This window comes from Heteronotia binoei, chromosome 21, assembly GCF_032191835.1.
Source record: "Heteronotia binoei isolate CCM8104 ecotype False Entrance Well chromosome 21, APGP_CSIRO_Hbin_v1, whole genome shotgun sequence".
NCBI lineage: Eukaryota > Metazoa > Chordata > Lepidosauria > Squamata > Gekkonidae > Heteronotia > Heteronotia binoei.
The window spans coordinates 88,383,278-88,411,209 of record NC_083243.1 but is presented as its reverse complement, the minus strand read 5'-3'; the positions used below and the strand labels follow the sequence as shown (position 1 = coordinate 88,411,209).

Genomic DNA, 27,932 nt, shown 5'->3' with positions numbered 1-27,932 from the left:
AGAATGTGAGGAGGAGTTGTTACTTGGCCTTCATGGCAACAACTGCTGTAGTTTGGCAGCTGAGGGAGGCTGGGAATTGAGAGAGAGGCTAGCTGTCTTCCGTGTTTTACGTCTCTTACTGGTTGAGGTTTGTAGTTCGCTGACAGAGGACCCCCCCCCCCCTAGTCGAAGAAGGAGGTGACGGTCTTCTGCGAAGCTCCCTTCCTCTGCCTGTCTGTCCCGCTAGTAGTCGAGAGAGACCTTAGCGTTGGAGCCCTTTGGGCCAGCCCTGTGGAGGGAAGGTGACCAGATTCTGGGTGGCCTCAGGCTCTCCTTGTCGGAGGCCTTTCCGTTCAGGAGCTAGGCTCGGAGGGAGTGGAGGAAGTCCGGTAGCACCCCTCAGGAGGGAAGGGGGTCCCAGGTGCTGGTGACTTTGGGGTAGGGGAAGGAGGTAGCGTCCTCCAGCTTGCACTCTTGGCCCATGAGGTTTGTGACTCCTTCGGGAACCGTGGAGGCGATTTCAGTGGAGAATTAGCTGTCCGGTGTAACTTCTGAGGAAGAAATAGAAGCCGGCCATGGACGACGTTTTGTCTATCAGTCTGCTCTCGCTGGCTATGCTGGTAGGCTGCTACGTGGCTGGGATAATCCCATTAGCCGTTAATTTCTCTGAGGTAAGGAGGCGTCTATCTAACTGCCTATCCGCCTCGGAAATAAGAGCTGTGGGAAGTTTGTCTACTGTCGGTGTCTGGTTTGGGGGGGGGGGGGATGTTATATTGGAGGCTTTAAAAAACACCATGGCTGGCTGAGAGCCACATTTATTTTCATCCCAGCATGAGGCCTGCACCTTAGAGAGCCTTGAAGTTCACCCATTCGTCTGGTGGTTGCTATTTCAAGGTGGAGAACCAACTGCAAGCCTTCCACTTTCTTGAACCATGGGGTACATGCCTCTTTGGGGAACAGTGCTCAGAAGAGCCACAGTGGACTGTCAAAGAGCCGTATGTGACTCTTGAGCCACTGAGTATCACTGACTTGATCCCTTTGAAATTGCCAAATTCATATTATTGCTGGAGTGTTAAAAATTAGCACTGTGGTTTTAAACCAGATAATAGGGTCTATATTAAAGAAAAGCATATGGAAATGTATTTAAATTGTTTGTTGTATGGCTCTCCAGAGAACTACTTGCACCAAACTTAAAACAGCATAAAACAATATGGTTAGGTCCTCAAAAATAACTGGATAGTACTGTTAAGTCATAAAAGAATCTGAAACTAATTGAAAGCTGCAAGACTGGACAAAAGTAGAAATAAAAACCACTTAGTAGCCATAAAAGGAGTGCAACTAACAAAGCCACAGTTAAATTATGAAGGGACTAGAAAATGGACTCTCCCCTTCCAAAGCACACAACAACTCAACTAAAAACCTGGAGCAATAAGTTTGTCTTGACCTGGCATTTATAGGACAACAATGTAGGTGCCAGGTACATTTCCACTAAGAAAGCATTCCGCAGATGTGATGTCGCTGATTGTTCAATACCTCATTTCTCTGTGTGGTTGCAAAGAGGTCAGGACTTGAAAGGAATAGCTTAAGTCTATATTCAAAATGTGTATGTTTGTGTATATGTATATAATTTCATTGTGTTTAAAGAATGTGGTTTTTCAGATGGCTATTGTTTAAAGTTGTCATGAAGTTACACTGGTTGAAATAAGCAAAGCATTCTTGTTACATTTCTGTTCCTAATGTCTACACATATATCAGTTGGGAAGAGAACATGCTTAATTCCGTTTTACCTTAAAATTTAGCTTCTGGAGATTATGTACTGTAATAAAACATTTTATTTAGAAAATATTTCAAAATCTTTCCAGGTTTTTTTGGGGGGAAGCGGTGAAAATGTGCAAACGCAGATTCTAAGCAAAAAAGATGAGGTAAAAATAGACAACGCTATATAAAAATGTTTGCCTACTGAAACATATTGATTTCCCCATATGTCTTTTTCTGATAGCTCTGAAACCTTCCTATGTGCAATATCCAAAACTCAGGGCTACTTTAGGACACATCTTAATTCATTTTATTGGTTAAAATTGGCATGGTAACTTTAAAGTGTAGCCAACTGGCTAAGGGAGAACAAACCTTTGTATAAATTTTATTGTCCACTTTAGATTGGGTCCCTGTGGCATTGGTAGATTCTGTTAACTAATTAGTTATATAGGTTGATGCTGTTGCTGGAAGTGCCTTTTTTGGTTATGTCTGGCTCAGAAAGTACATCCCTTCCTTGACAGAACTAACTTGGCCATCTTGACCATGCTAGTCAAACAAAGCTAGATAAGTGTGACATGAAGATGACTTGGAAACAAAAGTTAGCATAAAATGTGTTTACTGAGTGAAACTATCCAGAATAGTTATATTATGTATTAAATCAATTGCTCTAGTTGACGGTTTGGTCCTGGGTTCAATTTTTCTTTTGACCTTTGAAATCCTTGTTTGGAGAGCAAATTACGACTCAGTTATCTCAATTGCTTAGCTATGGCTAGCTGGCCAAAAATATTACCAAAGAACTCATCTAAGTTAAACATTTGGAAGTAGCTACAATCAAAATGATGGTGGAACTGGGGTTCCTGTATTTGTTCAAAACTCTCCCAAAAAGGATTATTATTTTTGGCAGAACTGATTTGGAATAATCTGAAACTTCCAATCTAAGTTAAAACACTATAATGAAAGACATCAGGTAGCGGTACTGAACTTTTAATATACAACTATCTCAAATATTAAAGTGAAGAAAAATTAATTACAGCCCCTTATGGCATCAAATAGAGCAACATCAAGTGTTTCCTGCTTAATTAGCTGCTATCGTATAGAAAACAAAATCACAAAGAAGTTTGTTAGTTTCTGTTCATTTAGTCATTAGGACTTCGAGAATATGGGATCAATGGAGGAAATGTTTCCAGAAGTATATATTTATCTTGACTTGAATTCCACACTATCAGGAGTTTCTAGGCAAATTGTCAGCAAGTCAGTGCTTACCATGGATAAAAGCTGGTCTTAAAAAGAATTTTGAACCTATCTTCAAAAGTTCTTGGGCTTGATAAACTACAGCAGTTGGCAGGCGATATGAAATAGTTATTGTTAAAAATTTACAGATACAGGGAATTATGACATAATGATTTGTTGCAATTTTAGGTTACCAGATTACTGATAAAATTTGGAAAGATGCTGCAAACCACTGATAGCATAAATAGAATTATTTACAAATAGTGTTGCATAAAAAAACACAATGGATACCATATATGAAAAACAGGTAAGTACTAGACTTGGAAACAGTAGAAGAAGATTGTTAGTGTGCTCAAATGTTTTGAATACCTTAATGTATTAACATAAAATAAAAATTTTAAAATTTCTCAGTTTTGGTATTTAGCTTCAAGCAAAATAAGATTTATAATTCACATCTTGGTTTATATTGGGAAGGATGCTCTGACATTCATGTCTGGGGGACTTCTCCCAAAACACAAAATTTTTGGAAGCTGATTCATGTTAACATTAAGAAGATTATAGGCTGTGAGCTATGCTTTGTTTCAATAACTGTTTGAATACATCATGATGGAGACGTGACCTGTTCTTATGGAAAGGTAATAACAGCCGCTTGTCTTGTAATCACACAGCAGTAGAAAAAAACAGACATCCCCATCTGAGCATGACTGCTTTCAGAAGGTTTAGGATCCTACAATTATTAACAAACTGTCAAAACTCAGCAAGGAAGACAAAAATAGGAGGATTTTTTTTTTGGGGGGGGGAGCAATGGCCTACAATTTCTTTTTTGAAAGGAAAAACCTCTAAAGCTGCAAAAATCAAAACATGAATTTTATTAGTGTGTGTGTATCTAGTGATGTGAACAAACAGCATAACAGGAAGGGAGGGGAATGGATATTTTCTTTAGTTATACTTTTTTATATTGTTTAATGAAATTAAAACATTTTTTAAAAAACCAAACTTTATAACTTTGGATCTTGATACTTGAAGGACTGTCTCTTGCATATGAGCCTGGATAGGCTATATGTCCCAGTTAGGACCTGCTATTTATTCCTTCTCTGAGGACAGGACAATTTCAACCAAATGAAGAATATTTTCTGTGGCAGCCTGTGACTATGAAAAGGGGTTTCCAATGAAGGGAAGGTGGTATTGCCTTTTTAACATTCAGGGACACAAGTGGGGTACTTGCAAATACTTAGGGGTGGCATCTCATTTTCCCCTGCATTGCACTTTCTCACTGTTTCCTCTTTCACTTTCCTGGCAACCCCTGTAGCAGGGGTGGGCAAACTGTGACTCGGGAGCCACATGTGGCTTTTTCACACATACTGTGTGGCTCCCAGAGGTCAAGAAGGAACTTAATGCAGGCTTACCCACAAGTGCTTAGCATTGGGACCCCAGGCAGTCTCTAAGCACTGACCCACAGATATGACTGTTTCCTCCATGTGTGACTATTTTAACCGCTTATATATTTAAATGTTAATTCAAATTTTGTTTTATTATCTGTTGTGAGCCACCCTGGGCCATCTTGTGGGAAGGGCAGGATATAAATCATAAATAAATAAAAAAAATAAAGCAGGGACGGAGGGGGATATAGGCAGGCTTGCAAGCTCTGCTGCACCACAGAGGTCACCCAGAGACCTAGAGTTGAAAAAGAGAGCTCAAGAGCCGAGGGAGCCACTGGAAGGAGGGATGAAATTAAAGAGGGTGGTGCAGGGTTCCCCCTTAGTTTCATAGCTCTTGTAGGAGCTGTATTTACTAACCTTGGTGTCAAGGCAGAGAGAGATGCATAATAACGCAAATGGTGATCAATGGTATATATGGCACATAAGTGTTTCCTTCTTCCACTGATGCCAAAAAATAATTCTCTAACCTTTCCCTATGCTGGTCTTATGGGGGCTGTTATTCCCAGTGGGTTTTTTTTTAAGTGTCCTCCTAGCATGGTCATGTTATGAAATGCATACATATATGTATTATCTTTCTGTGCAAAGAAAAAGTATTAAGAGTTTTAATAAAGATGGATGTTTAATTTTCTGAACTTCTGACACTTATTCTATGTGGCTCTTACATTAAGCAAGATTGGCCACCCCTGCCCTGTAGTCTCTCCCCCTTCTGCTTTATTCTCACCCTCCCATCTACCAGCCAACCTGCCTTTATCAGTCCCACCCAGGTCTTCCGCTTTCCCTCCGTTCTTACTTCTGTGACCATTAATGTAAGCAAAGTCTGACTGGGCTGTGTGTGGTGGCTCTCGGAGAGCCAGTTTGGTGTAGTGGTTAAGTGTGCGGACTCTTATCTGGGAGAACCGGGTTTGATTCCCCACTCCTCCATTTACACCTGCTAGCATGGCCTTGGGTCAGCCATAGCCCTGGCAGAGGTTGTCCTTGAAAGGGCAGCTGCTGTGAGAGCCCTCTCCAGCCCCACCCACCTCACAGGGTGTCTGTTGTGGGGGAGGAAGGTAAAGGAGATTGTGAGCCGCTCAGAGACTCTTCGGAGTGGAGGGCGGGATATAAATCCAATATCATCTTCTTCTCGACAGGCCAGGCTGAATTATATGGTGATTGCTACTGCTGAGTCCAGCTGAGTTGTGTGAGCAGTGAGTTTCTGCTTGTTGCTGCCAGACCTGGAGTCTTTCATCAGGGGACATGACTGGGATGGGGGACATTTTCCAGGACAGTTCTGTGACCAAACTTTTTATTTTGCAATATATTGAGATAAATTCATCTCTACAAATTCAAATATATTTCTCCAATACATTACATATTTTCCTCCCCCCCCCCCACTCTTATTCATGACCTCCGCCGGTACTTAAAACAAATTAAAAGCATATTAAAGGTAAATTCACGCTTGTAAAATCTTTAAAAAGAAAAAAAAATATCATTCACTAACCTATTCTCTAATAATCACTTAGCACTTATTAAACACAACGCTCATAGTTATTGATTCAGTTCCAGAGTTCCCCCTATCTTAGTCTTATCTTAACTCTCATATATATATGTTTACCAAATAACCATGTTCTACTAATGCTTTTATCACAATATCACAATTCCTCTTTATCATTAAAAATTCAATTAATGTTATCAAACACTACTAAATATCTTTTCACCATTATAAAATTTTTATACAAAAAGTAATTTTTCAATAACCTTTTCTCTATAATTCGCTTGGTATTCATTACGCACAAAACTCATAGTTATAAAATCAACTCCGGAATTCCAGCTATCTTATTCTTATCTTAACTCATATATGTATAATTACCATGTGACTATATCTTACTAACTAAATAATCACAATTCCTCTTTATCATTTAAAGTTCAGTTAATGTTGTCATAAAAGACTAAATGACTCTTCACCCTCCATTATATTTCCACGTAACTTTGGAATTTACTTCAGTCTTCTTTAAACTTCTCCAAATTATGTCATTTAAGATTCTAGTAAGTTTGCCCATTTCACTCCAGTTAAGAACCTTTAAGGCCCAGTCCCACTTTTCAGGTATTCTATCTTGCTTCCACATTTGCGCATACAGTGTTCTCGCAGCTGAAAGCAAATACCACAACAATGTTCTGTCTTGCTTCGGAAAGCTTTCCATTTGTAATCCCACCAGAAAGACATCTGATGCTCTCCTAATATTATAACCCAAGATTTTCGAGATCTCCTGTTGAATCATTATCCAAAATTGTTTCACAACATCCCTGGGTAGTTTACGCTTTCTGGCAAGCTCTGAATTGACTCTGTATGCATCATCACATAAACGCTCCATCTCCTCCGGATCTTCTTCCAAAAATTCAGCTGTAATTGTGACAATATGAGTCTTCACATCCTCTTGTTCATTCTCAGGCACTCCCCTTAGCCGAATCATATTCTCCATCAACTTACAGTCTTGTAGTATTGCTTTTTCTTGCATTTTCTTAATGGTGGCATCTTGATCTCTAATTTTCACTTCTGTGTCAACAGTCTTTTTAGCTATTGCTTGAGAGTCTTTCCTTAGGTCATCAATTTCCTTCTTAAATTCTTTCTTTACCTCTTCAGCACTGGAGTTTATTTCCTTAGTTAATTTCTTCTCACTTCCAGTTATTAAATCACTCATTGCCTTCAATATTCTTCCTTCCATAGCGTGCAGTTGATCATAAACTTGTTTAGACATTTTACCCTCTCTCACTAAGGCAGCTCTTAACCTTGTAATTCTTGATTCCAACTTTTACTCAGACATTACTGATTGCCCATTACAAATAATGGGTTTTTAATTGGTATCTTCACTCCCCAATCTGATAGTTGCATTTAACAGAACAGAGCATGCCCTTTTCAACAAGCCTAAAAACGCTGTCCTCAAAGCTTCCTAACTCAAGATATTAATTTTTAAAGTTCCAAGCCTCTCTTTTAAAAAAGTTTTCCTTTTACCCTCTAGGGCTTATTTTCCAATTTCAAGCACATAGTCCATGTTATTTAGCCCTTAGGGGACTGTTTATATAAATTTTGAATCCTTTTATAGTCCACTTTCAAGTTATTTAGTGAAAATATTTTGGCCTTTCTGTAATTAGCCTCCAATGTTTCTCTCTGGTTACTGACTCTTGCAAGTATCCGGATACTTGGATGCTCCTCTTCACTCCACACTTACTTCCTGACTCTCTAGCATTGAATTCTCATAATGATTGCCGAAAACGTCACTTCCTGTTTTGAGGAGAGAGACTGCAGCTTTGTTATGACTGGGGTTTTTTTCCGAAGCCACAGGAATTCATAACAGCAAGTATTTTTCTGCACTTTTCTGCTTTCTTTTGAGTCCAAAAAAACCACTTCTACCCCCTTCCACTTCTCCTTGATTTTCCACTTTGAAAAATAGTTCTGGGTCCCAGATCTTCCCTTTTAACAAGCTTAAATTGAACCCGGAGTAGCAGATAAGGATCGTTACCTTATTAACGACGTCTATTCTCTCATTATCCCGTCCACTTTATCTCAGATGTTGTTATAGTCCGTAGGAAGTTGAAGCCTTAGTGAGTTTATGTCAATTTAATGACTCCAAGGATTCTTTGTAGGCGATAGAATGCAATTCTTCATCGGGGGAATCTTCAAAGCCGAAAAAAAACCCCTCCTGGGATCTTTCGTCAGCCAAAGTGAATCCCCCTCGAAATAAACATGCATGCCGTAGACAATTTCCTTTACTGGAAAAAGTAGACAGTAGGCTTTATAAAGCCTTTTCTGTCCAAAAACAAAGATCCTGGTCTGCCCCACACAGGGAGACAGGTCAGCTCACCAAGCTTCAACCCCAGTCCACACCTGCTCCCTGCTCCTCACTTTGCTTTACAAAGTTTACAGAAAACAAGGCTTGGCAATATCCTTATATGGAGAGCCAGTTTGGTGTAGTGGTTAAGTGTGCGGACTCTTATCTGGGAGAACCGGGTTTGATTCCCCACTCCTCCACTTGCACCTGCTGGAATGGCCTTGGGTAAGCCATAGTTATCACAGAGGTTGTCCTTGAAAGGGCAGCTGCTGTGAGAGCCCTCTCCAGCCCCACCCACCTCACAGGGTGTTTGTTGTGGGGGAGGAAGGTAAAGGAGATTGTGAGCCGCTCTGAGACTCTTCGGAGTGGAGGGCGGGATATAAATCCAATATCTTCTTCTTCTTATGGTTTCCTAAGAATCATCAACAACTACTGAGAGCATTTTCTCCCTTAGAACTATAAGCTGTTGTTTGTCTTATTTTGGGGAGTTTTAATCCCCTGTATTAGATTTCACTTTTTTTCTTCAGCCCTGTAGAGATTTCTATGGTCTTTTCCTAGCTCCATTTTGCATCTCTATCATATCTTCTATATCAGAAACAGATCTATTATTGTTTAAGGTGCTGCTTTTTAGAAAGGCCTTTAGTTAAGCATGGTTTTATTTGGCTGTCAGGTTAAGTTAAATTATTTTATGGCATTTTATGTGGTATAGACAGGAGATCCTATGATTGTGAGGCAGGCTGAAGCTCTAGCTCTTTTTTAGCATTATGCAATGAGCTTGGCTTATTTGGGGGTCGGGGGGTGGGAGAATTGTGACTGACCCATGGTCATCCAGCTTGGCTTCAAGTGGAGGACGGATATGCCCATCACTGTTAACCACTTACCATGCTGGCTCCTGGCTGTTTGGTGTCATTAGGTGAATGGATATTGGGATTTAATCTCATACTGTGTATTGGGATTGTTTTTATGTAATTGCTTTGAGTTTTAGGGAAAATAGCATGAATGAAATGTATTGAATGAAAATACTGAAAAACAATAAGAAATTGTTTTTTAAACCTTTTTTAGACAATACAATATAATCTGCTTTAGAGCCAAGTGGATAGAACTTGTTTCAATATTCATTATTTTGTGGTTTTTATAATTCTGTTATGTTTTTTACTTTGTGGGTCACCTCAGGTGAGCAGGTCTCTGGAAAGGTGGCACATAGCATCTTCATATATAAGTTCTGTAATGTTATGGACTTTTCTGTAGCCTTTTCACTCAGTTCAAATCTCTTGCCAGCATTCTGGTTTATACCTGTGAGCTGTATAGTATCTAGATAGACTGCTTGTATGGAAATAATTATTTTTCATATGTAACTGGCTAATTAAAATACATTTTGTATTATTCCATCTATTTAATTTATTAAAAACTTACTTGGGCTGGTTTTTCTTTCCCTAGGTATGTAGGATAGAACTTGTTTTCAAAAAAACTGGTTTAGATATAAAGAGAAATGTTTGCATCCTGGATTTTAGTGCCCTTGATGAGCCTGTTAGGAACCCACAACAACAACAAAAAATTACATGATATATTGTTTCCAATGCCAAATCTCAGGTATTTCCCCCAATGGTTATCTATTACATAGAAAATCAGAATTTTGCTCATTTTGTTTGATAAATGATTATGGTTTCATCTATCTTGGGCTGGTTTTTCTTTCCCCAGGTATGTAGAATAGAACTAGTTTTCAAAAAAGAAATTGGTTTAGATATAAAGAGAAATATTTGCATCCCAGATTTTAGTGCCTGTGATAAGCCTGTTAGGAACCCACAATTTAAAAAAATTATATAATATATAATATATTGTTTCCTAATGCTACATCTCAGGTATTTTTCCCAATTGTTATCTATTACATAGAAAATCAGAATTCTGCTCAGTTTTTTTGATGAATAATTATGGTTCCATTTTATAAGAGTCAACTCATCTTTAAACTCCAATTTCATTTTGAGAGCCAGTTTGGTGTAGTGGTTAAGTGTGTAGACTCTTACCTGGGAGAACTGGGTTTGATTCCCCACTCCTCCACTTGCACCTGCTGGAATGGCCTTGGGTGAGCTATAGTTCTGGCAGAGGTTGTCCTTGAAGGGGCAGCTGCTGTGAGAGCCCTCTCAGCCCCACCCACCTCACAGGGTGTCTGTTGGGGGGGGGAAGAAGATATAGGAGATTGTAAGAAGCTCTGAGTCTCTGATTCAGAGAGAAGGGCGGGATATAAATCTGCAATTCCTCTTCTTTTCTTCTGGGTAATTTTTCAAAAGATGGATTAAGTTGGATCATGAATACCATTGGCTTCTTACAGAGACTGAGTGACCATTAGGCCCAGTGCCTACAGATGTTCTGAGGGTTTCAGTGTTGTAGAAGGATTTGTGAGGTCCATGATCAAATCACCATGCTGCCATGAAACTCATTGGCAGGATACAGATATTAAGAGAATGTGCTAACGAGAAAGTATATTTTTAAAATTTCTTTTATTTCAACATATATCTGATTTTGCTGCTATAAGTAATCATAGTTTGACTAGGTAGCTGCATGTAGTTGAATATTAATGTTGTAAAATGCCTAGTTTCGTGGATATAACTTCCCTCTCTATGGACAAAGGTCATTCAATGAAATACCATGCCAAACCTTGTTATGTCAAGTATTTTAAGAGTATCCTATATTGGATCCTTTTTACTTAGATTGGTAGTATCAAGAGTTCTGTTGTGTGTGCCATTGGCTTTTTACAGATATTTCAGTGAACAACATGTTCATCCTAAAATTTGTTCTTGTGACAGGACTGTGGATGTTATAAAACTTCAATTATTCTATGTTTACTTGCAGGAAAGGTTAAAGCTGGTCACAGTCCTTGGTGCTGGCCTCCTTTGTGGAACCGCCTTGGCTGTCATTGTGCCTGAAGGAGTACATGCACTTTATGAAGATATTTTGGAGGGTGAGAGAATAGCAATGATTGTTCTGGTGCAAAGTGTGCTGAATAATTAAAGTTGACCTTTTGCTGAAGCACCAAACTTTAGCTACTATAAGAGTTCTTTTATGCTTAAGCTTTTTTGTAGTCACTTCATATTCTGTTTATAGATCACAAAGTACTTTGAATTTCAACAGTTGTAGGATTACTTTACACTTTCTGTTTTTACTTATATTTTAAAGATCACAACCAGAATCCAACGAACCATGAAAAGAGTGCTGTGAAATGAATGGAGCTTTAGGTCTGTTTAGCTTGTACAGCAAATCCCTATGTTCCATAGTTTTTTTTAAAACAAGAGAGTTTCAGAAACAGCTTGTGATACAGAGGCTCAAAGATAGAAGGTTTATATTCCATCACTCCCTTTGTTTGCTTAAAATTTTATCCTTCCTTTCCTCTAAGAATTTCAGAGTAGTAGATTTTCTTCTCCATTATCTGCAATTTATCATCATAGCAGTCTTGTGAGTTTGGTTAGTATGTGACTCACCCATGGTCACTAGTTCACGTCCTGGCAGAGTAGGGATTTAAATTCTTTCCATGCAAGTCGAGCACTCTGCCTGCTGTACCAGCCGGATTTAAGGCACCAAGGTGCTATCAATTCTTAAGAGACTTTTCTGTAATTTCACATGCATGCAATTGTGGATGATAGTGGAGTTTTATGGAGCTACCCATGCTGGGCTTAATGAGGTGTGGTGACTTAACTTCTGATTTTGTATAAATTGTACTATATAACCTGATGGAACTGAGGTCATTTTACTTCCAAGTGCATTGAAAATGAAGCTGAAATTAAGATGTCATTGACAAAATTAATGTTCTCACTGATGTCTGGGATGTAGTTCTATTCTTTTGCTGTCAAAAGACAATATTTAGTAAACCTCCAAATATATATTATATATCCCTGAGATGCAAGATGATAGATACAAGTGTGATAAATATATTTTGCAGGCCTTGTTAGAAAGCCCATGAGGAGTTTAAGAATCTGTATATACTTATAAATGTGGAACTATGTTTAATCAAGCACTTCATGTTAGTTTAACAACTTGTATTATCAAGCTGTTTGTACATCTTGATAATTTAAAATTGCCCAGAATCAATGGTTTTGTGACTGTATCTTATGTACATATTCCTACTGTTTCAGTATTTTCAGGATGAGAAAAGCGAAAGTTTTAAAGAGGGAATTAATGCCCTTAAATAATGTGACTTGAACTGAAAAGGAGATCTGAGGTCAAGACATCACAAACAGAGTCTAGGTTAGGGGCTAGGTTCAGCTGAACAAGTAGCTGATGGTATGTCAAGACAATGAGTATATGAGAGGAAGGCAATCAGCAGTTAGGGTATATAGATCATGACAGATAAGTGCTTTAAAAGCATCCCTTGAGTAGAGAAAGGTAATACAAATGAATGCAGCATTTTGAGTCTGAGAAATCTGATCTGATACCTTTCTTTTTCTGCTCATCAACCTCTCCAGCTCTGTCCTCCCTTTTCTGCTGCTAGTTTCCCTCTCCTTCCTCTTTATCAGTGCTATTCTGGACTCAAAGCACACCTAGCTATTGACCTCTTTAGTAGCTGCTTGTAGAAAGCTAGGATATTACCCTGCTACTCTTCTCTGATTCAAAGCAGTGTTGGACTAGGAGGGCGTTATTGAGTGCTACTGTGATAGAGAAGGAAGGAGCAGTTTTATTGTCAAATGTTTAGTTTTGCAAACTTTGAGACATGTACCTCACCTTCCTTAATCCTTGGTTATTAAGTGGGACTTTTCTGAAAACTGGAAAATACTTAGTAAAATTCTAAATGTGTCCAGGAGTGTCCATGCTAGATTTTATTTTCTGTCTTTGGTTAACTATCAACATTGATTAAACTACAGTAGTCTGTCTTCAGTGACTACTGTTAAAAACTGCAGCACAAATACAGTCCAGTGCAGACTGTTACATGTGGGAAAAGGTTTTTTTTTTTTTTTGCTTTCTTAAAGACTTTAATCCTCATGGTTGGTAGGTAAAACTCTTAAGTGGATGGCTGTTTGGGTTCCCAGGGCAGGAGGAGTAGAGATGTGTTCTTCAGTGAAGCTGCTTCTGTAGCTGGCCAGTTGTGAGGTGACTAAGCTAAGCAAACAACAATGGGGGTATGAACCATAATTAGCTAGAAATAGAAAGGTGTGCTTCATCAGGCTCCTCAGTGGTACTGAGTACCACTTTCCCTATAATACTTAGTCTGTGTCCAGGAATTCTGAATTGACACAATCTGCAAATTTCCTGGTTGGAGGGTGGTTTTGGTGTGAGTGTTTTGTTTTTTTAACCTCAGACCGTCTGAGTGAAGATTTGACAGTGCCATCCTAAACCACACTGACTTCAGTGGATTTAGAGTGTACCTCCTATACAGATTACACTGTTACTTTGCTGTGTTATAAGTGAAGTTTGTGTGCTTCTAATAGTTGTTTTGGTGATAAAGATTCATTACTAAAAATATATATATTGTGAAATAGCAATTTGCAAAACTGAAATTTTAAAAGCTAAAGACTGCAAATATATTTTTTCTACTTGCTGCTTCTTAGCTCTTTTATACTTCAATGATGTTGGCAACTAAACAAGAGTAAATATCATTGCCACACTGAATTGGCATGCTCATATGTCTTTGTTCAAGTTAGCTCAGGGTACATTTAAAATTATGCTGGTGAATCTCTTCATAAAATTTAAAAATCCCTCTGAAGGCTGAGGCTGTCAAAACTATTAGATGTTGCAACTCCTGAGGCTCCTGTAGTTGTAATTCCAAATTGTCCTATATCCTTTAGCAAAGCACCATCCGGTCAGTGAGACTCAAAAGGTGGCTGAATCTGAGAAAGCAGCAGAAATGCCAGTGGTGTATGACCATGACCACGACCATTCAAGATTACATGCTTACATTGGAGTTTCCCTCGTCCTTGGCTTTGTCTTCATGCTTCTGGTGGATCAGATTGGCAGCTCTCATGTACACACAACGGATGGTAAATCAAGCTTTTTTGACAGGCAACCATAGTGAATGATAAGTCTTGAAATAGTTAAATGACTGTGCATTATGGTGTTCACCGTTTAATTAAAGAGTAAGCAATTTGTTCAATACCCAGTGCCAAATGAAAATGGGTCTTTATTGGGCAGGGTGTGTGTCATTGTTAATATGCATATGTTACATAATATGTGTGAACAGAGTGAATTACAAGATTTGCTTGAGCTGTCCTTTGAGCGTTCCGATGTGACTCTGAAAAGGAGTATTGGTAAGGTGTGAATTGGAATCTTAAGGCTTTGCAGTGGTATGTTTGTTCCAAAATGTTAAAAAGTGAAAAATCAGTTCAAGGGGCACATTGAATGCATTTTAAACAAGGATTTTACTTCAGAATGCTTCAATAACTATGCACAACACATTCCACTTTTGTGGTAAAAACCACAGTTGGTGTGTGTCTGTGGTAGAACAAATAAAATATATTAGATGAACAAATAATACTGAGCCAGTATAACATAGCAGTGTTTTTAGATAACTTTTTATAGCTTAGTGATCTATGAAAATGCTGTAGGTGGAATCAGCTAAAATTCAGCATGTTATAAAATAGAAGGTGAGAAAGCTATCAGAAAAATCATGTTCCTTGAAAGAGAATGTGGAATATTTTGTATCAGAATTTTAAAATGCTGCTACTGGTGAAAGGAAAGTCTGACTGACCCAAGAGTTAAATTAGTGTCACCCATTCTGGACAGCATTCCAGTCCTTGTGAAGGAACAGGTACATAGTTTGGGGATGCTCTTGGACCCAGGCCTACTGTTGAATCATCAGGTGGTAACTGTGGCCAGGAGTATCTTAGATCTACTTCAACTGGTTAGCCAGCTGTGGTCTTTTCTGGGCAGAAAGATCTGGCCAGTGAGGTACATGGCTTGGTTACATATAGATCTGATTGCTTCAATGCTTTCTATGTGAGGGTAACCCTTGAAGAATGTTCAGAAATTTCAGTTGGTGTAGAATCTTGACCCATCTGCACTGGCTTCAAGTTATTTCCAGGCAGAATTCAAGGGTGTTTGTGCTGACTTTTAAAGGCCTGTATGGCTTGTGGACCCCATACAAGAAGAATTACCTACTTTCTTTTATGAACCTACATAACTGCTACATTCCTCTTCTGTGGCCCTGCTTTGGTGCCTCCCACTTCTAAGATTAGGCATGTGGTAACCAGGAGACAATCTTCTTGATCATGGCGCGAAAACTCTGGAACGCTCCCCAGAGAGATTGGCCTGCTACCTTCTGTTGCCATCTTCTGCCAGCACATAAAAACTTTTTTGTTCTGTCTGGCATTCCCTCAGTGATCCTTTCGTTTTTGTTTGTGTATTGGTTTTATTGGTTTTTAATGTGTGTTTTTATTATGTTTTTAATGTGTTAGCTGCCTTGGTGACCCTGATGAGGGCAGAAAGACCAGGTATAAATATATTGCAAATAAGAGACAAGACTCTGAAAGGCAAAGTAATTGCTGAACTGTTCATAAGGTATAAGTTGAACACCACATCATTCCTCAGTGATAGTACCTATACTTTTAAAGTAGAAATTCCTTGGCATTTTCTGTTAAAGGATCTCAGCCAGAAATTGAAAACACTTTCAGATGCCTTTCTGCACAACCTAGAGTTTCCAACACAGTGAATAAAAAACCAATAATTAAAAACAGTTTTTTTGGGAGCTCAAGTCAGTTGATGTATGGCAATGCCAGGCGTGACATTCTGAGGTGGTTTGCCATTGCCTCCCTCTATGTCCTGACCCAAGACTTTCTCGGACTCCCATCCAAATACTAACTAGCGCTGACCTTGCTTAGCTTCCGAGGCATGATGAAATCTGGCTAGCCTGCGTTGTCCAGTCAGGACAAAAATACACATACAGATATGTACAAAACAGTTTTAAAGAGATGCACAAATAGAAAAGAGGATCAGTGAGAAACAGTGGGAGAGTGCCAGAGAAAACAAAAGTCTTTACTTGCTAGTGGAAGACAGTGACGATAGTGATAGGATTGTTGAGGGGAGTGGAATTCCATAAATTTGGTGTTGTGTTGGGAAAGGGTCCGCTTGAGATGCTGGAGAGCTGCTATCAGTCAACGTAAATACTGAGGTGAATCAATGGTTTAAAACTGCTTCATTTATTTGAGTTGTAGCTTATGTTTCTCTGAAAAGTTATGCTTCAACTCCTGTAATATTTCTCTTCTAGGGAATTCTCCATATATGTTTATATCTTATTTGGTTAAGCTTTCTTAATTATTTCAGACCCAGAAGCAGCAAGATCAAGCAGTTCCAAAATCACTACTACACTGGGATTAGTTGTTCATGCTGCAGGTAAATTGTTATTTTTTTCTCCTTTTTTCCTGAAAAACCAGGATAATCTGGGTCTGCCCATGGATTACATTAAGCTTGTGTGGAATGGCATGTCATGTTGTCAGTAGTCAGCACTACCTATAGGAGGAAAGTATTCTGTATCATGCTTTTTGCATTGGATAAGGGGGGGGTGGAAGGAGAACCTCAGGGATATACATGTAAAAGGCTATGTGTGATGCTTGGGAATGCCTAGTTGGTTACATGGGAAATCATTGACAGGCAAGTACCACTGCATCAACATTAGGTGTACCATAGAGGCATAAAGGAACTTTTTTTGAGCTAAATGAATGGGGAAACCCTTACTGTTAGGAGAGCTGACACTGAAGACCCTGCATTTTTAAAATCACTGCACTGTGAAGATGGAGATATTGTAGGAATCTGTTTTAATGAAAAATTAAACTTCATTAGTAGCTTTTTCAGCAAGGGGAAAACCTTAATCTTTAGAAGCCCTTAGAAAGATTACAGTGCAATCCTATGAAGACTGAGCCCATGGAAATAATGGGACTTCTGTGACTAGGATTGCAGCTTCCTCTCTTTGCCCCCTTAAAACTCTCAGGAGGCAAAGGGAGCCTTTACTGCGGCAGTAACTAAAATCTGCAACCTACTTGTTTGTATGATTTCAGTTTTCTAAGATGGGAAAGCTTCTGACAGGTTAAGGAAAGAAACTAGGGACAAATCTGGTATCGGTAAGGACAGTGGAGTTTTTTTTAGGATAAGGAATAGACATGATTTTTTTTGTGTTGATGCATAAGTTAATGGGTTCATAATTCAATTGAAACTGCCATCTGCTCTCAGAACTCTTAGTTTGTGATTTTGAGCAAGAGAAGGCAAATTAAGATGTGAAAATTATTTATAGTGAGTACGCTTTAAGATTTGATCCTTGTAAAACTTAATTGAAGTTTTATAGTGACTCTTGTATTTGTTTCTCTCTTCCCTCCCCACCATCCCCCTATTAAGCGGATGGTGTTGCCTTAGGTGCAGCTGCCTCTACATCTCAGACCAGTGTCCAACTAATAGTGTTTGTTGCAATTATGTTGCATAAGGTAAGTCACGTATATGAATCTTTATTTGCTTTTAAAACAAGTATTCACTGGTGAATTATTTGTGTAAATTATTAGGCAGAAATTAGCACAGGTATAAACTAAGGTTCAAAAACTGTGTTATCTCAAAATTTATGGCAGGATAGGACCTTTCAGTTTTAGTTTCCATTTATTGATGCAGTTGAAGTCACAAAAACAGTACAGATGGATTATAGATGAATTGCAAAGAATTAGTCAAATATTAAATATATATGATGTATAAAATATATAAATATATAATATTACAAATTAAAATAGGTAATTATTGTTAAAATTCTATTACACTACATAACATTTCCCGGTGGATTTTGCAAGCAGCTGTGAAAAACCTTGTACTGAGAGCTGCAGTCTGTGGATTGACACTTAGAAGAAGCATCCTACTAAACTCAGGATCGGAGCAACCCAGATACTTTCTGAGCAAAGGGAAAATAATCTTTGCGCAGATTTCATAATAGTGGTGAAGCAAAACATGATCAGTTGTTTCAACAATACCAGCTCCTCAAAGGTAAACCCTCACTGACATAGGGTCTTTCTATATCTGTCACGTTCTCAGGGTGCAGGCAGGCAGGAGTCCAAAGCCAGTCCAAGGTCAAAGTCCAGGAAGTCAAGCAGGAGCCAAGTCACCAATGCAGAATCACAAACCGGAGTCAGAAGTCAATGTCCAAAAGCCAAAAGGTCAGGGTGCCAAGGAAATCAAGCAGGTCAGGATCAGGAATCAGGAAGGAGCGTGGATGCAAGCCAGAGAATAGACTTGTTGCTTCCACAAGGTTACCAGGTTCTGGGTGGGAGCTATATGGGAGTCTCAATCAGCCTGCTCCTTGGGTGACACTGGTGCCTGGAGAGTGATTGATGGGCCAGCTGCTGTTTGTTCAGCTGAGAAAACTGGCTGGCAACTTTTCCAGGTCTGTTAACCCTTCCAGCTCCTCATCTTCAGGGCTCATGACAATATTGTCCCTCCACCACTATGAAGGAAAGTACTCACCATCTGGCTAGAGAGAATGCCCTGCAGTGGGTTGTAGTCTCCAGTAGTGAAAGATCAGCAGCTGGGACTACAACAGAGTTCTAGGAGGCAAAAAAAGTGCCCTATTGATATCCTATCGTTCAATATCTAACAACTTTTGCTTTTCAGTTGCTTTTGTCTGGGCCAGGAGAATCTGAGAGAAAGTAAACTTTCCCCCTCAGACTCCCCTGGTTCGAAAGCAATCCCAAAGAATTAACAGCGTTAAGCCTTGAGGGACATAATTTAACTTGAGCTAGAGATTTATAGATGCAAGGCTTACCCTAGCCTCTTCTTTGATCAGGCCAGATTCTAAATGCAAACTTGCATTAGAAACACAGTGGGGTAATCAAAAATGTTTTAAAAAAATTATTGACTTCTTTCTAATGGGGCAAAACAGGAAGATGGTGGACCTAGTATTGTCCCATACAAAAATTGGGATAAAGATTTGGCCTGAAATAATTTGACAGTGGCTGGCAAGTATTGCCCTCCCTTAGAGTGAAAGACTTTTAAGTATAGCCTGGGCAGATTTTTGACCAACATCAGCCACATGTTCATGATGGACATTCCTTGCCCCAGACGATTATAACATCACCCCCAGGTACTTAAAATTCACCACCTGCTCTATTCTACAACCATTGATACTCCATTCCCAAATTTTGAGTTTCTTACCAAATGACATGATTTAATTTTTTGATAATTAATCTTTAGCTGGTTCTCATTACAGAAATGGCTAACTGCCTTTCAAGCTCTTCTATGACCCACGGGGGGCTCTGGATAGTATTGCTGTGGCATTGGCATATAACAGAGCAGGAGTCTTGCTAGTAAGACTTCAGGCTGGAGTCTAATGCACATGATCTATGACAGTTCATGATCTGTGACAGTTCCTGACAGCTTCCCTTAGCAGGTGCATACCGGTTCTGTCCAGAGTACTTGTGCCTATGAAGGATGACTCAGCACTGTGTGCTGATTGGTGCTTGTATATAGCTATGTGTATATAACTGGGAAAAGCTTGTACAGTGTTTCTCTGCTCTCAAACGTTGTGTCTGGTGAAGCACTTGTCAAAGTGTACACCAGAACATCTATCAACTTGTATATTTGTAAATAGCACAAGTCAGTGTGCTGTCTATTCTTAAGCCTCACAAATCCAGAGCATACCAGCGAATATGCCAACAGTATTAGGCCTAGAACCTAGCCCTGTGGCACACCACTGGACACCTTCCATTCAGATGAAATGCCATTGACAATTACGCTTTGAGTGCAGTTCTCCAACCAGTTTCCTATCCAACTATTCTAGAGTCCATTACACAGTCCTCTCGTTTACCCATCAGATCATCATGGGGAACCCTGTCAAAAGCTTTACTGAAATCCAGATAAGCAACATCCACAGCATTCCCTCAATCCCATAAGCTTGTCAGATGCTCATAGTTTGGTGGAGATGGTTGTTTTGTAACAGTAGAAGGATTAAGAGTCTTTGCACTGGCACCATCATAGGTGAGGACAAATTAGATGGGGCTGGGTGATCCAATAGAATCAGAGAATTTGCAGGTTTCATTGCTGCCTTCTGGGTTTGATTATTAAGAGCCTTCTCGAGACCTTCGGCTGTTGAGAATTGCTGAAATGCCTTTGCATCCTAATCCCCAGAAAAGAATATCTAGAGGCATGTGCAGATATATATGATGGGATTTGTACAGAAGGGTAGAAGGAATTACTTATAGCATATTGGGTTTGGTAATCTTAACAGCTTTAAAAGATCAGTGGCCTCTGGGGCAGTTTTAAGAAGAGAGATCAGATGACTTCTCACCCTCTATTTTGTGGACCAGTTGATGCATTCCCGCCCCCCCCAATGGGAAAACATTTAGAACAACACTTATAGGATCATAAATTAATGAAAGAATGTCTTTCCTATAATCATCAAACACATTTTGGGGGGACTACAGATTTCTTTTAAAAGTCTTTGTTATTAACATCATCTGCTCTGGTCAGCCCTAGGGGGTGGAATGAATTCTTCAACCACGAGCCCTTCCCTCTCTCCTTCAAAAGTTTTATGATCAGTTCAAGCTGAGAAAACAGTTTCTGGGGATCCTCAACCACAGCTTTCATGAGTATCTGAAGAAGTAAGCAGTGACTCACAAAAAGCTTATATCCTGCCACAAATTGTGTTAGCCTTTAAGGTGCTATTTATTTATTTAACTTTTATCCCACTCTACCCCATGTGGGCTCAAGGTGGCTCACAACATAGTAAAATCACAAGAAGACTAATAAAAACCAACAATCAAGGAGTTGAACCATTTAAAATAAGACAGCACTAATATACTAATAAATCGCCTTCATCATTTTGTAAGTGGTGATAAGTAGCCTGAATTGTAATAGTTTTTAGTCAGATGGTGATAGTAACCTGTTGTGCAGCAGTACCCCATAAACAGTAAGCCATATCCTAATGAAAATCTTGACTCGTTTGATCTGAGAAAAGGCAAATGGGCATTTGTTAGTATTTAAAACAATGACATAATATATTTAGGAATTATGAGCAAAAGGGTTGAAAATAAATGCTTGTAATACTGTTATATATATAATTTGTTCTTTGGCCACATTTTATAATACCTTGTGTAGTTTTTGTCATCCCATATAAAAATGTTACAAATTTTGCTTCATGGTTTTGTTTGTGCCTGTCCCTAATGACCTCAGTATAATGCTGTTGCTACATCACCAATAAATGTGACTCAACTTTAAAACGTGGGATTTTTAGTCTTGTTCTTATTTGAAATGAATGGGGAAAACTTTTGCAATGGTAGATGTCTGAGGAATTGAGATATTTTAAATATGAAAGCTAGCCAGCATTTCTCCTAGACAATTCTGTTTCTGTGATTTTTTTCCCCCTTAACTGGTTAGCATTTGTTTCTTGTGAACAAATATCAAGCTCATTGCCTTTGATTATCCATTTTTACCAACACAGTCACAAATACCTCTGTGTACATAGCAGTTTCCTTAATGAAGGGAGGGTTTCCAAAGAGCAGCAGTACTCAGTCTGTGGTTCATGGAAAGCCTCATTCCCAACTACCATCAATTAGAAGATATGCATTTACTTCCATTCCTAGTAGGGTGGTTTGCAGCTTGCCTGTTCCTTCAGCAACAACTGTTTCAGGGTGGAAACCACCTTCCAAACTCAGGCTAGGGTCTTACCCACTTTCCTGGGACTTGGACACCTAAGAGACATACCGGTAGGTGGCACATCAAAGAGCCAGAGTTAGTAACACTGCCTTAGAAGTTGAACAGCGGGAAAACATCCTGGTTAACATTAACTTCTGTGCTGAAGCTGTCTAAATCTTACAGATTAGTAGCAGAAGAATTAATAGATTTGTTTCATGCTCAGTTTTACATTAACAAGAATGAATATATATATATATATATATATATATATATATATATATATATATATATATATATATATATATAAAAATAAAAAATAAGAAACTAAGTTCCTTCTAGAGCAGAAGCTTGTAAGAATGCTCTCAATTTATTTTAGAAATGAATAAATACAATTGTTACTAAGATTGTAGTTAACTTATGTTTATAGTGTAGTTAGTATAGCTTTGTGGCAGTTCAAAAAATCCTTGGGTTTTGGTGTATTAATAGCCAAATTAGTTGAATTTGTAATAAGGAAATGTTGCGGTGTTGACCCATCTCATTATCAAAGCCAGCAGAGATGCAAAGAAAACTGTATAGGCTGCAATGACAGGATTTATGATGAATGTATGCAAGGACAGTAATGGATTGGATTCTATGAATCTTTCCCTGCCTTTACTCCTCTCTGTAGCTTGCAATAGCTGATGGAGCCTTGCAGACAGAATGCTGTTAGGGGCTGTGATAAAGAGGGCTATACCTCCTCCTTCTTGCATGAATAGAAGACTTTGTTGCAGTTCCTGTATCAGCATCAGAAGAAGATGGCTTCATTTGTCTTATTCCCCATTTTTCCTGCATTCCTCCCCCATTACCTTTTGTTTTTTGAAGTTCTTAGGGGGCTGCTGGAGATGGCAGGGACTGATTTGATTCTGTGAGTTCGTAGGATCCAACCTATTGATTACAAATTGTTCAGTGTTCATACATAATTTTAAATTGCCAAGATCTTTATGTTATTTTCTTCCATAGGCGCCAGCTGCTTTTGGCCTAGTCTCTTTTCTTATGCATGCTGGCCTTGAACGGAATCGAATCAGGAAGCACTTGCTAGTTTTTGCACTAGCAGCACCTGTTTTGTCAATGGTGACTTACTTGGGGCTAAGCAAGGTAAAGTTTTGCCTAAAATGATTAATACCTGGAAGGTCTGGCAGATGCTTCTGAGTGTTCAACAAGTGCTTACTTCTATTACTTATCTTTACCAGCCAGTTGAATGTGCATACTGGGGAATGTATATTATAACTAATGACCAATGTCTGTCATGTGTTTTATGAATGGAGTCTGAATTGCCAAAAATTGTGCTATGACAGGTTACTGAATTTTATGTAAGTTGTTAGTGACTTTTATGTAAGTTGTATCTTTCTCAGGCATGACAATTGGTTGTTCCTTATGTGAATGTTGTTGGAATGGGCATAAATTATTCAACTATTTTGTAATGACAGATTTCAGAGAAGTAGGGGGTGTGATATAAAGTGAAAAGGTTTATTTCAGTCATCTTGAAGGCTTACAAATGTTTTGCAGCATAAGCTTACATGAGGCAGAGCCCTGACTGAGTAGACAGTGGTTCACAAAGTCTGCAAGATTTAGCTTACCAAATTGCCATTTCAACAAATTGTAAATATTCTTCTCCCCACCCCCTTTTTTTTTTTTACATTTTCAGTTGTATGTGCAGTAAAGGTTAAGAGATTGAAGGGACAATCAAGGAGATCAGTTTTGTCAGTCGTTTTGTTGTTCAGTGGCAGAAGTCCTTTCAGGGCAGGAAGTATCATTTTTGTCTAAATCAGAATATGTAATAACCATTATTGAGGGGACCAGTTTTGTTTATTGATTCATTCCTCTTCTTGCCTTCTTTTTCAGAGCAGTAAACAAGCTCTTTCAGAAGTCAACGCCACTGGAGTTGCCATGCTTTTTTCTGCAGGGACTTTTCTCTATGTCGCTACAGTTCATGTCCTCCCTGAGGTTGGTGGCATGGGACATAGCCACAAAGCTGAAGCTGCAGGAGGAAAAGGACTCAGTCGCCTGGAAGTGGCAGCTCTAGTCCTGGGCTGCCTAATTCCTCTGATTTTGTCTATTGGACACCAGCATTAAAGACCTGAAGACCAGAAACCTACTCCTCAATCTGACATGAGCAGCAAGTGTTGGCTGCCCTTTTATCATTGTCTCTCTTACCTTGTTAACCACCCCATCTTTTTAAGGAGTCAGAGAGAAGCATGGCTGCAGAAGGAGGAATTCTGGGAGAGCTTTTAGTGTAGCAAACAGTACTTTGGACAGCTGGATATTAATTCTACATAACTTTTTGAAGATACTTTATGACTTCCTGCCCTATTCTCAGGGAAGTTGAAATTAAGATTTTATGGCAGATGATTTGGGAAGAACTTTGTGGTTCACAGTGAAATCATAATCACCAAAGTATTCTGTTTGTCAGCATTCACAGCTGACCTGTTGAGATTGGAGCTGCCTTCAAATATATGGACTCCTTTTCACCTCAGAATTTTACATGTTATAATGATAGTGCAAGCTATCTTGTGAAGATAAACCTGATACAAATCTTGGATAACAAACTGATGAAATGTTTGGACAAAGCCTGAGAACAATTTAGGAGGCCAAATTCTTGCTAGTTAAGCCTTTGGATGGGAATCTTGTATTGTGTTACCAGGAGATAACCTCATTATGCCCCTTGAGTATAATGATCCCTGTGGTTGAATAAGCCAGCAGTGCTGAGCTGAGAGGCTATTCTGAACTCTGACAAATTAGTGCTTTTTGAAGTGAATACGGTACCAATTTATTTGGAAACCTTTGTTCTGCTGAAATAAAATAAGGTTAATTACTGGTCAGCTAGCACAAAATGTTTTTGCAGAGGTGGATGCTGTGGTCACAGAGTCCTTAAGGCTTAGCATTTATTAGAAGCAAGACAAGCCATTCTGAATTGGCATAAGGCTGTTTGAATTGAGTCCCCCACTTTGTCTCACTTTTGGAGACTAACAATCAGTGTTGACTGAGAATTCAGCCTTTGCATGTGTGCTACCTTTGGCTACTAAGTTTTGTTTTGTTTTGGAAGAAACAAGCCATGGGCAGAAACCTGGAACATCCAAAGGTGTATGTGGATTCTTAGCACACAATTTTTATGACAAATTAGATATACATTACTCCCATTGCCAAATGTTTCTCTGCTTAGTCACATTTTCATTTCAAAAAAGATAAAAAAATAAAATAACTAGTTTCTCCCTGGTGCTAGTTATTTCTTTGTGTCAGACTTTTCCCCCACACCATCCCCTTGTTTACAATCCATAACACAAACTTTCTTCCATTCCTTGTTCACATCCTATACTAGCTTGTCAGAAAATAATGGCATGGTCTTGGGTGAGGATTTGTCTTTAATTGGTGATTTCTGCAGGATTCTTTGATATTGATCCATTCACAGTAGTCAAGATTAGGACCTCAGTGAGGATCTTGGCTTTGGGGTTTCTGTTAACATTGGAAATTGAAGTTTAAAATCAGCACAGAATAATGAATAGATTTAGGATTGGCTCCAGACCTTGTTTTCCATCAGCATAAAGCACTTCTGTCAGTGGAAGAGGGAGTGTTTTTCATTGATTTTTGCTGTCTATGCAGTCCCCAGGGAGCTTAGTGGTCTGCCCTGGGTGGGAGGAAAGTTCTGTCACATTAGTGGAGCTCTGTAGATGGTTCATTAGATCCATCTTATCTTTTCATAACGGTTGATCAGTTGCACATCTACAGGAACTTCAGCCGACATGGTCCACAAACCTCCTGTTTTGATGCCTGCTTGAGATGGGGAAAACTGGGAGTTGTCAGATGCCTGGGAGATCACAGCACATAACTAGTGATGCATTGCAAAAGGAAAGCAGTCGATTTCAAATTGGCACAGAATAAATGGAAATGGTCATTGTTAGTGAATGGAAATAGTTACAGTTGTATTTGCTTAGTTTAACTTGAATGTAACATGGGCATAAGTATGATTAAAAGTCTAATTTTTGCTGCAGAACTGCATTTGGCAGTGGTGGGCAAGACAAACACTTGATAAGAGTTTGGATTAATCCACACTTAGTGTTCGTAATACTACTATGATATTGGTATCTGAAATTTTGATTGACACCAGAGCTGCTTTCACATCTGAGTACAGATTGTTGGAGAACTTGATATAAAGCTGCTAATGCTGGATCACTTCATATTTATGAAAACAATCTCTACTATATCTTTCTTGCTTACTGAGCCTGGGCCTGGGCCTGGTGTTGATACAAAGGCACCTAGATTGGACTTCTGTCCTTGACTGATAAGGAAATGGGACAGTGTATAGAATCATTAGCACTCTCTGTATTGCACGTTAAGTGAGACTAAGCAATGCATGGGCAGTATAGCAATGAGTTGTGTAGCTGAAACTTTTCCAAATATGCTGTTGTAAAACTGAGATCAAGTTTAATGATATGCCATGTGTGTATCGAAAGAGTAGCATTACATAACTCTTGTCTCCTTTTGACTTCTCGCTCTCCACCACCACTAATTTGACTGTAATGATGTGGATGCCTTGGCACTTCATGTATATTGGACTGCTGATTATCACAATGAAAGTTCTTTTGAAGGGTATGCCTTTAGCAGAGTTCTGAATATCTTGTCCCTTGTGGCTGTGAGAATCCTAACTTCAAGGGAACTCCTAGGTTAAAGTAACCTCTCATGTTTTTTGTTTCCCCATCTAATAAAGTCAAATTCAGGATAGTGAAGTTCCACTTATTGTGAAGGCTTATTGATGAAATTCTGGCTCCAACAATAGACTTCTGAGGAGCCTCAGAAAGCATGTGAATACTTAATAGTATCTTCAAGCCTAGCCTCCTGTGTTTCTGCTATTCACATCAGTTGACCAAGTTATGGAAATCAGTCTATGATGATGAGCTGTGTCAGTGTGCAACATTATACTAAATCATAACTAAGAATAGTAAAAATAAAGGGAATGGTCTCTAGCCTAACAGAGACTGCTTTTTAAAACCTGGTTTATAGCATCTGTGAAGATGGTAGTCAAACCAAGGGAGCAAGGATGCTTTGAGTTTTCTTAAGGTGATAATGTGAAACAACAGAAAACTATTCTTGTAAAATTCTCCAGAGAAGTTTCTGCAGCCTGTCTTAGAGGTATACCCAGTAACGAGACATTTTGTAGGCTTTATAGGAATGGGAAAACTTGAACTAGTATGTTTGTACTGCTGTTTTATGCTGTTTGTTGATGAACCACAGGAGTTGGCGGGGGCTCAGCAGTTACATTCAGAAATGGAATATCTGTTTCAAAAGATCAGTTTTTCTGTGTTTTGACTGTGTCTCTGAGCGGCTGTGACTTTGTGGGTACAGTGTTCCCTGGTCATAGCTGCATATCTGACTGTGTACTAAGTTGTGATTTTGATGTATTTTCCAAATCATTTGTACACATGAAACCATTCCATGGATGACTGCCTTATTTTTTTGATTATTTCACTTTGTGAATGGTTTAAAAATGTTGTTTTTATTATATTAAACTTTTTATTAGCTGCAGTACTGGAAGAACTTGGTCTAATTCCATGTGAGTAGTTTGGAAGAGATTCAGTGCTGCTGCTGCTTGAGATACGTATGAGAGCCTCTTCTGCAGTAGGTAGGGTTGTCAGGTCTGGGTTGGGAAATTAATGGAGAATTGGGGGATGAAGCCTGGGGAGGGACCTCAGTGGGGTGTAATGCCATAGAGCCCACCTACTAAAGAAGCCATTTTCCCAGGGGATCTGATCTCTATACACTGGAGACTAGTTGTAACTAAGTCTGGGACATGGAGAGCAGTAGCCTTTGAATTTATACACATCTTTCCACTTTTTAAAGCATAAATCTTATAACAATGTGTTTGGAGTCTTATGAAAAGCACAGTGCATTTAGCAGACTCCCATGTGTAACCTTCTAAAAGGGTGTACAGATCCTATAATCTGTGTGCTGCTTGCACAATGCTCCAGGTTGACTGGACTGCAGTATACTGTGAGAAGATGAAGCAGCTAGGCAAGGCAGTTGCATCTCTATGCCAACTAACTTCTAAATCAACACTTTAGTCATGGTTACATGGTAATGTATGCACTAGAACTAAAAGTTGATATTACAAGGTTTG

General features: G+C 39.0%; 1 protein-coding gene across 1 annotated transcript; it reads left to right on the top strand.

Annotated features, from left to right (window-relative positions):
- Positions 1 to 82: 82 nt before the first annotated feature.
- On the top strand, positions 83 to 27,340 carry SLC39A9 (solute carrier family 39 member 9). The gene is made up of 7 exons (XM_060262630.1): positions 83 to 650; positions 11,057 to 11,165; positions 13,981 to 14,172; positions 16,451 to 16,519; positions 17,516 to 17,601; positions 22,784 to 22,918; positions 23,666 to 27,340. Exons 1-7 carry the CDS (start codon positions 555 to 557, stop codon positions 23,894 to 23,896), a joined length of 918 nt encoding a protein of 305 aa, XP_060118613.1. The 5' UTR covers positions 83 to 554; the 3' UTR covers positions 23,897 to 27,340.
- Positions 27,341 to 27,932: the final 592 nt, after the last annotated feature.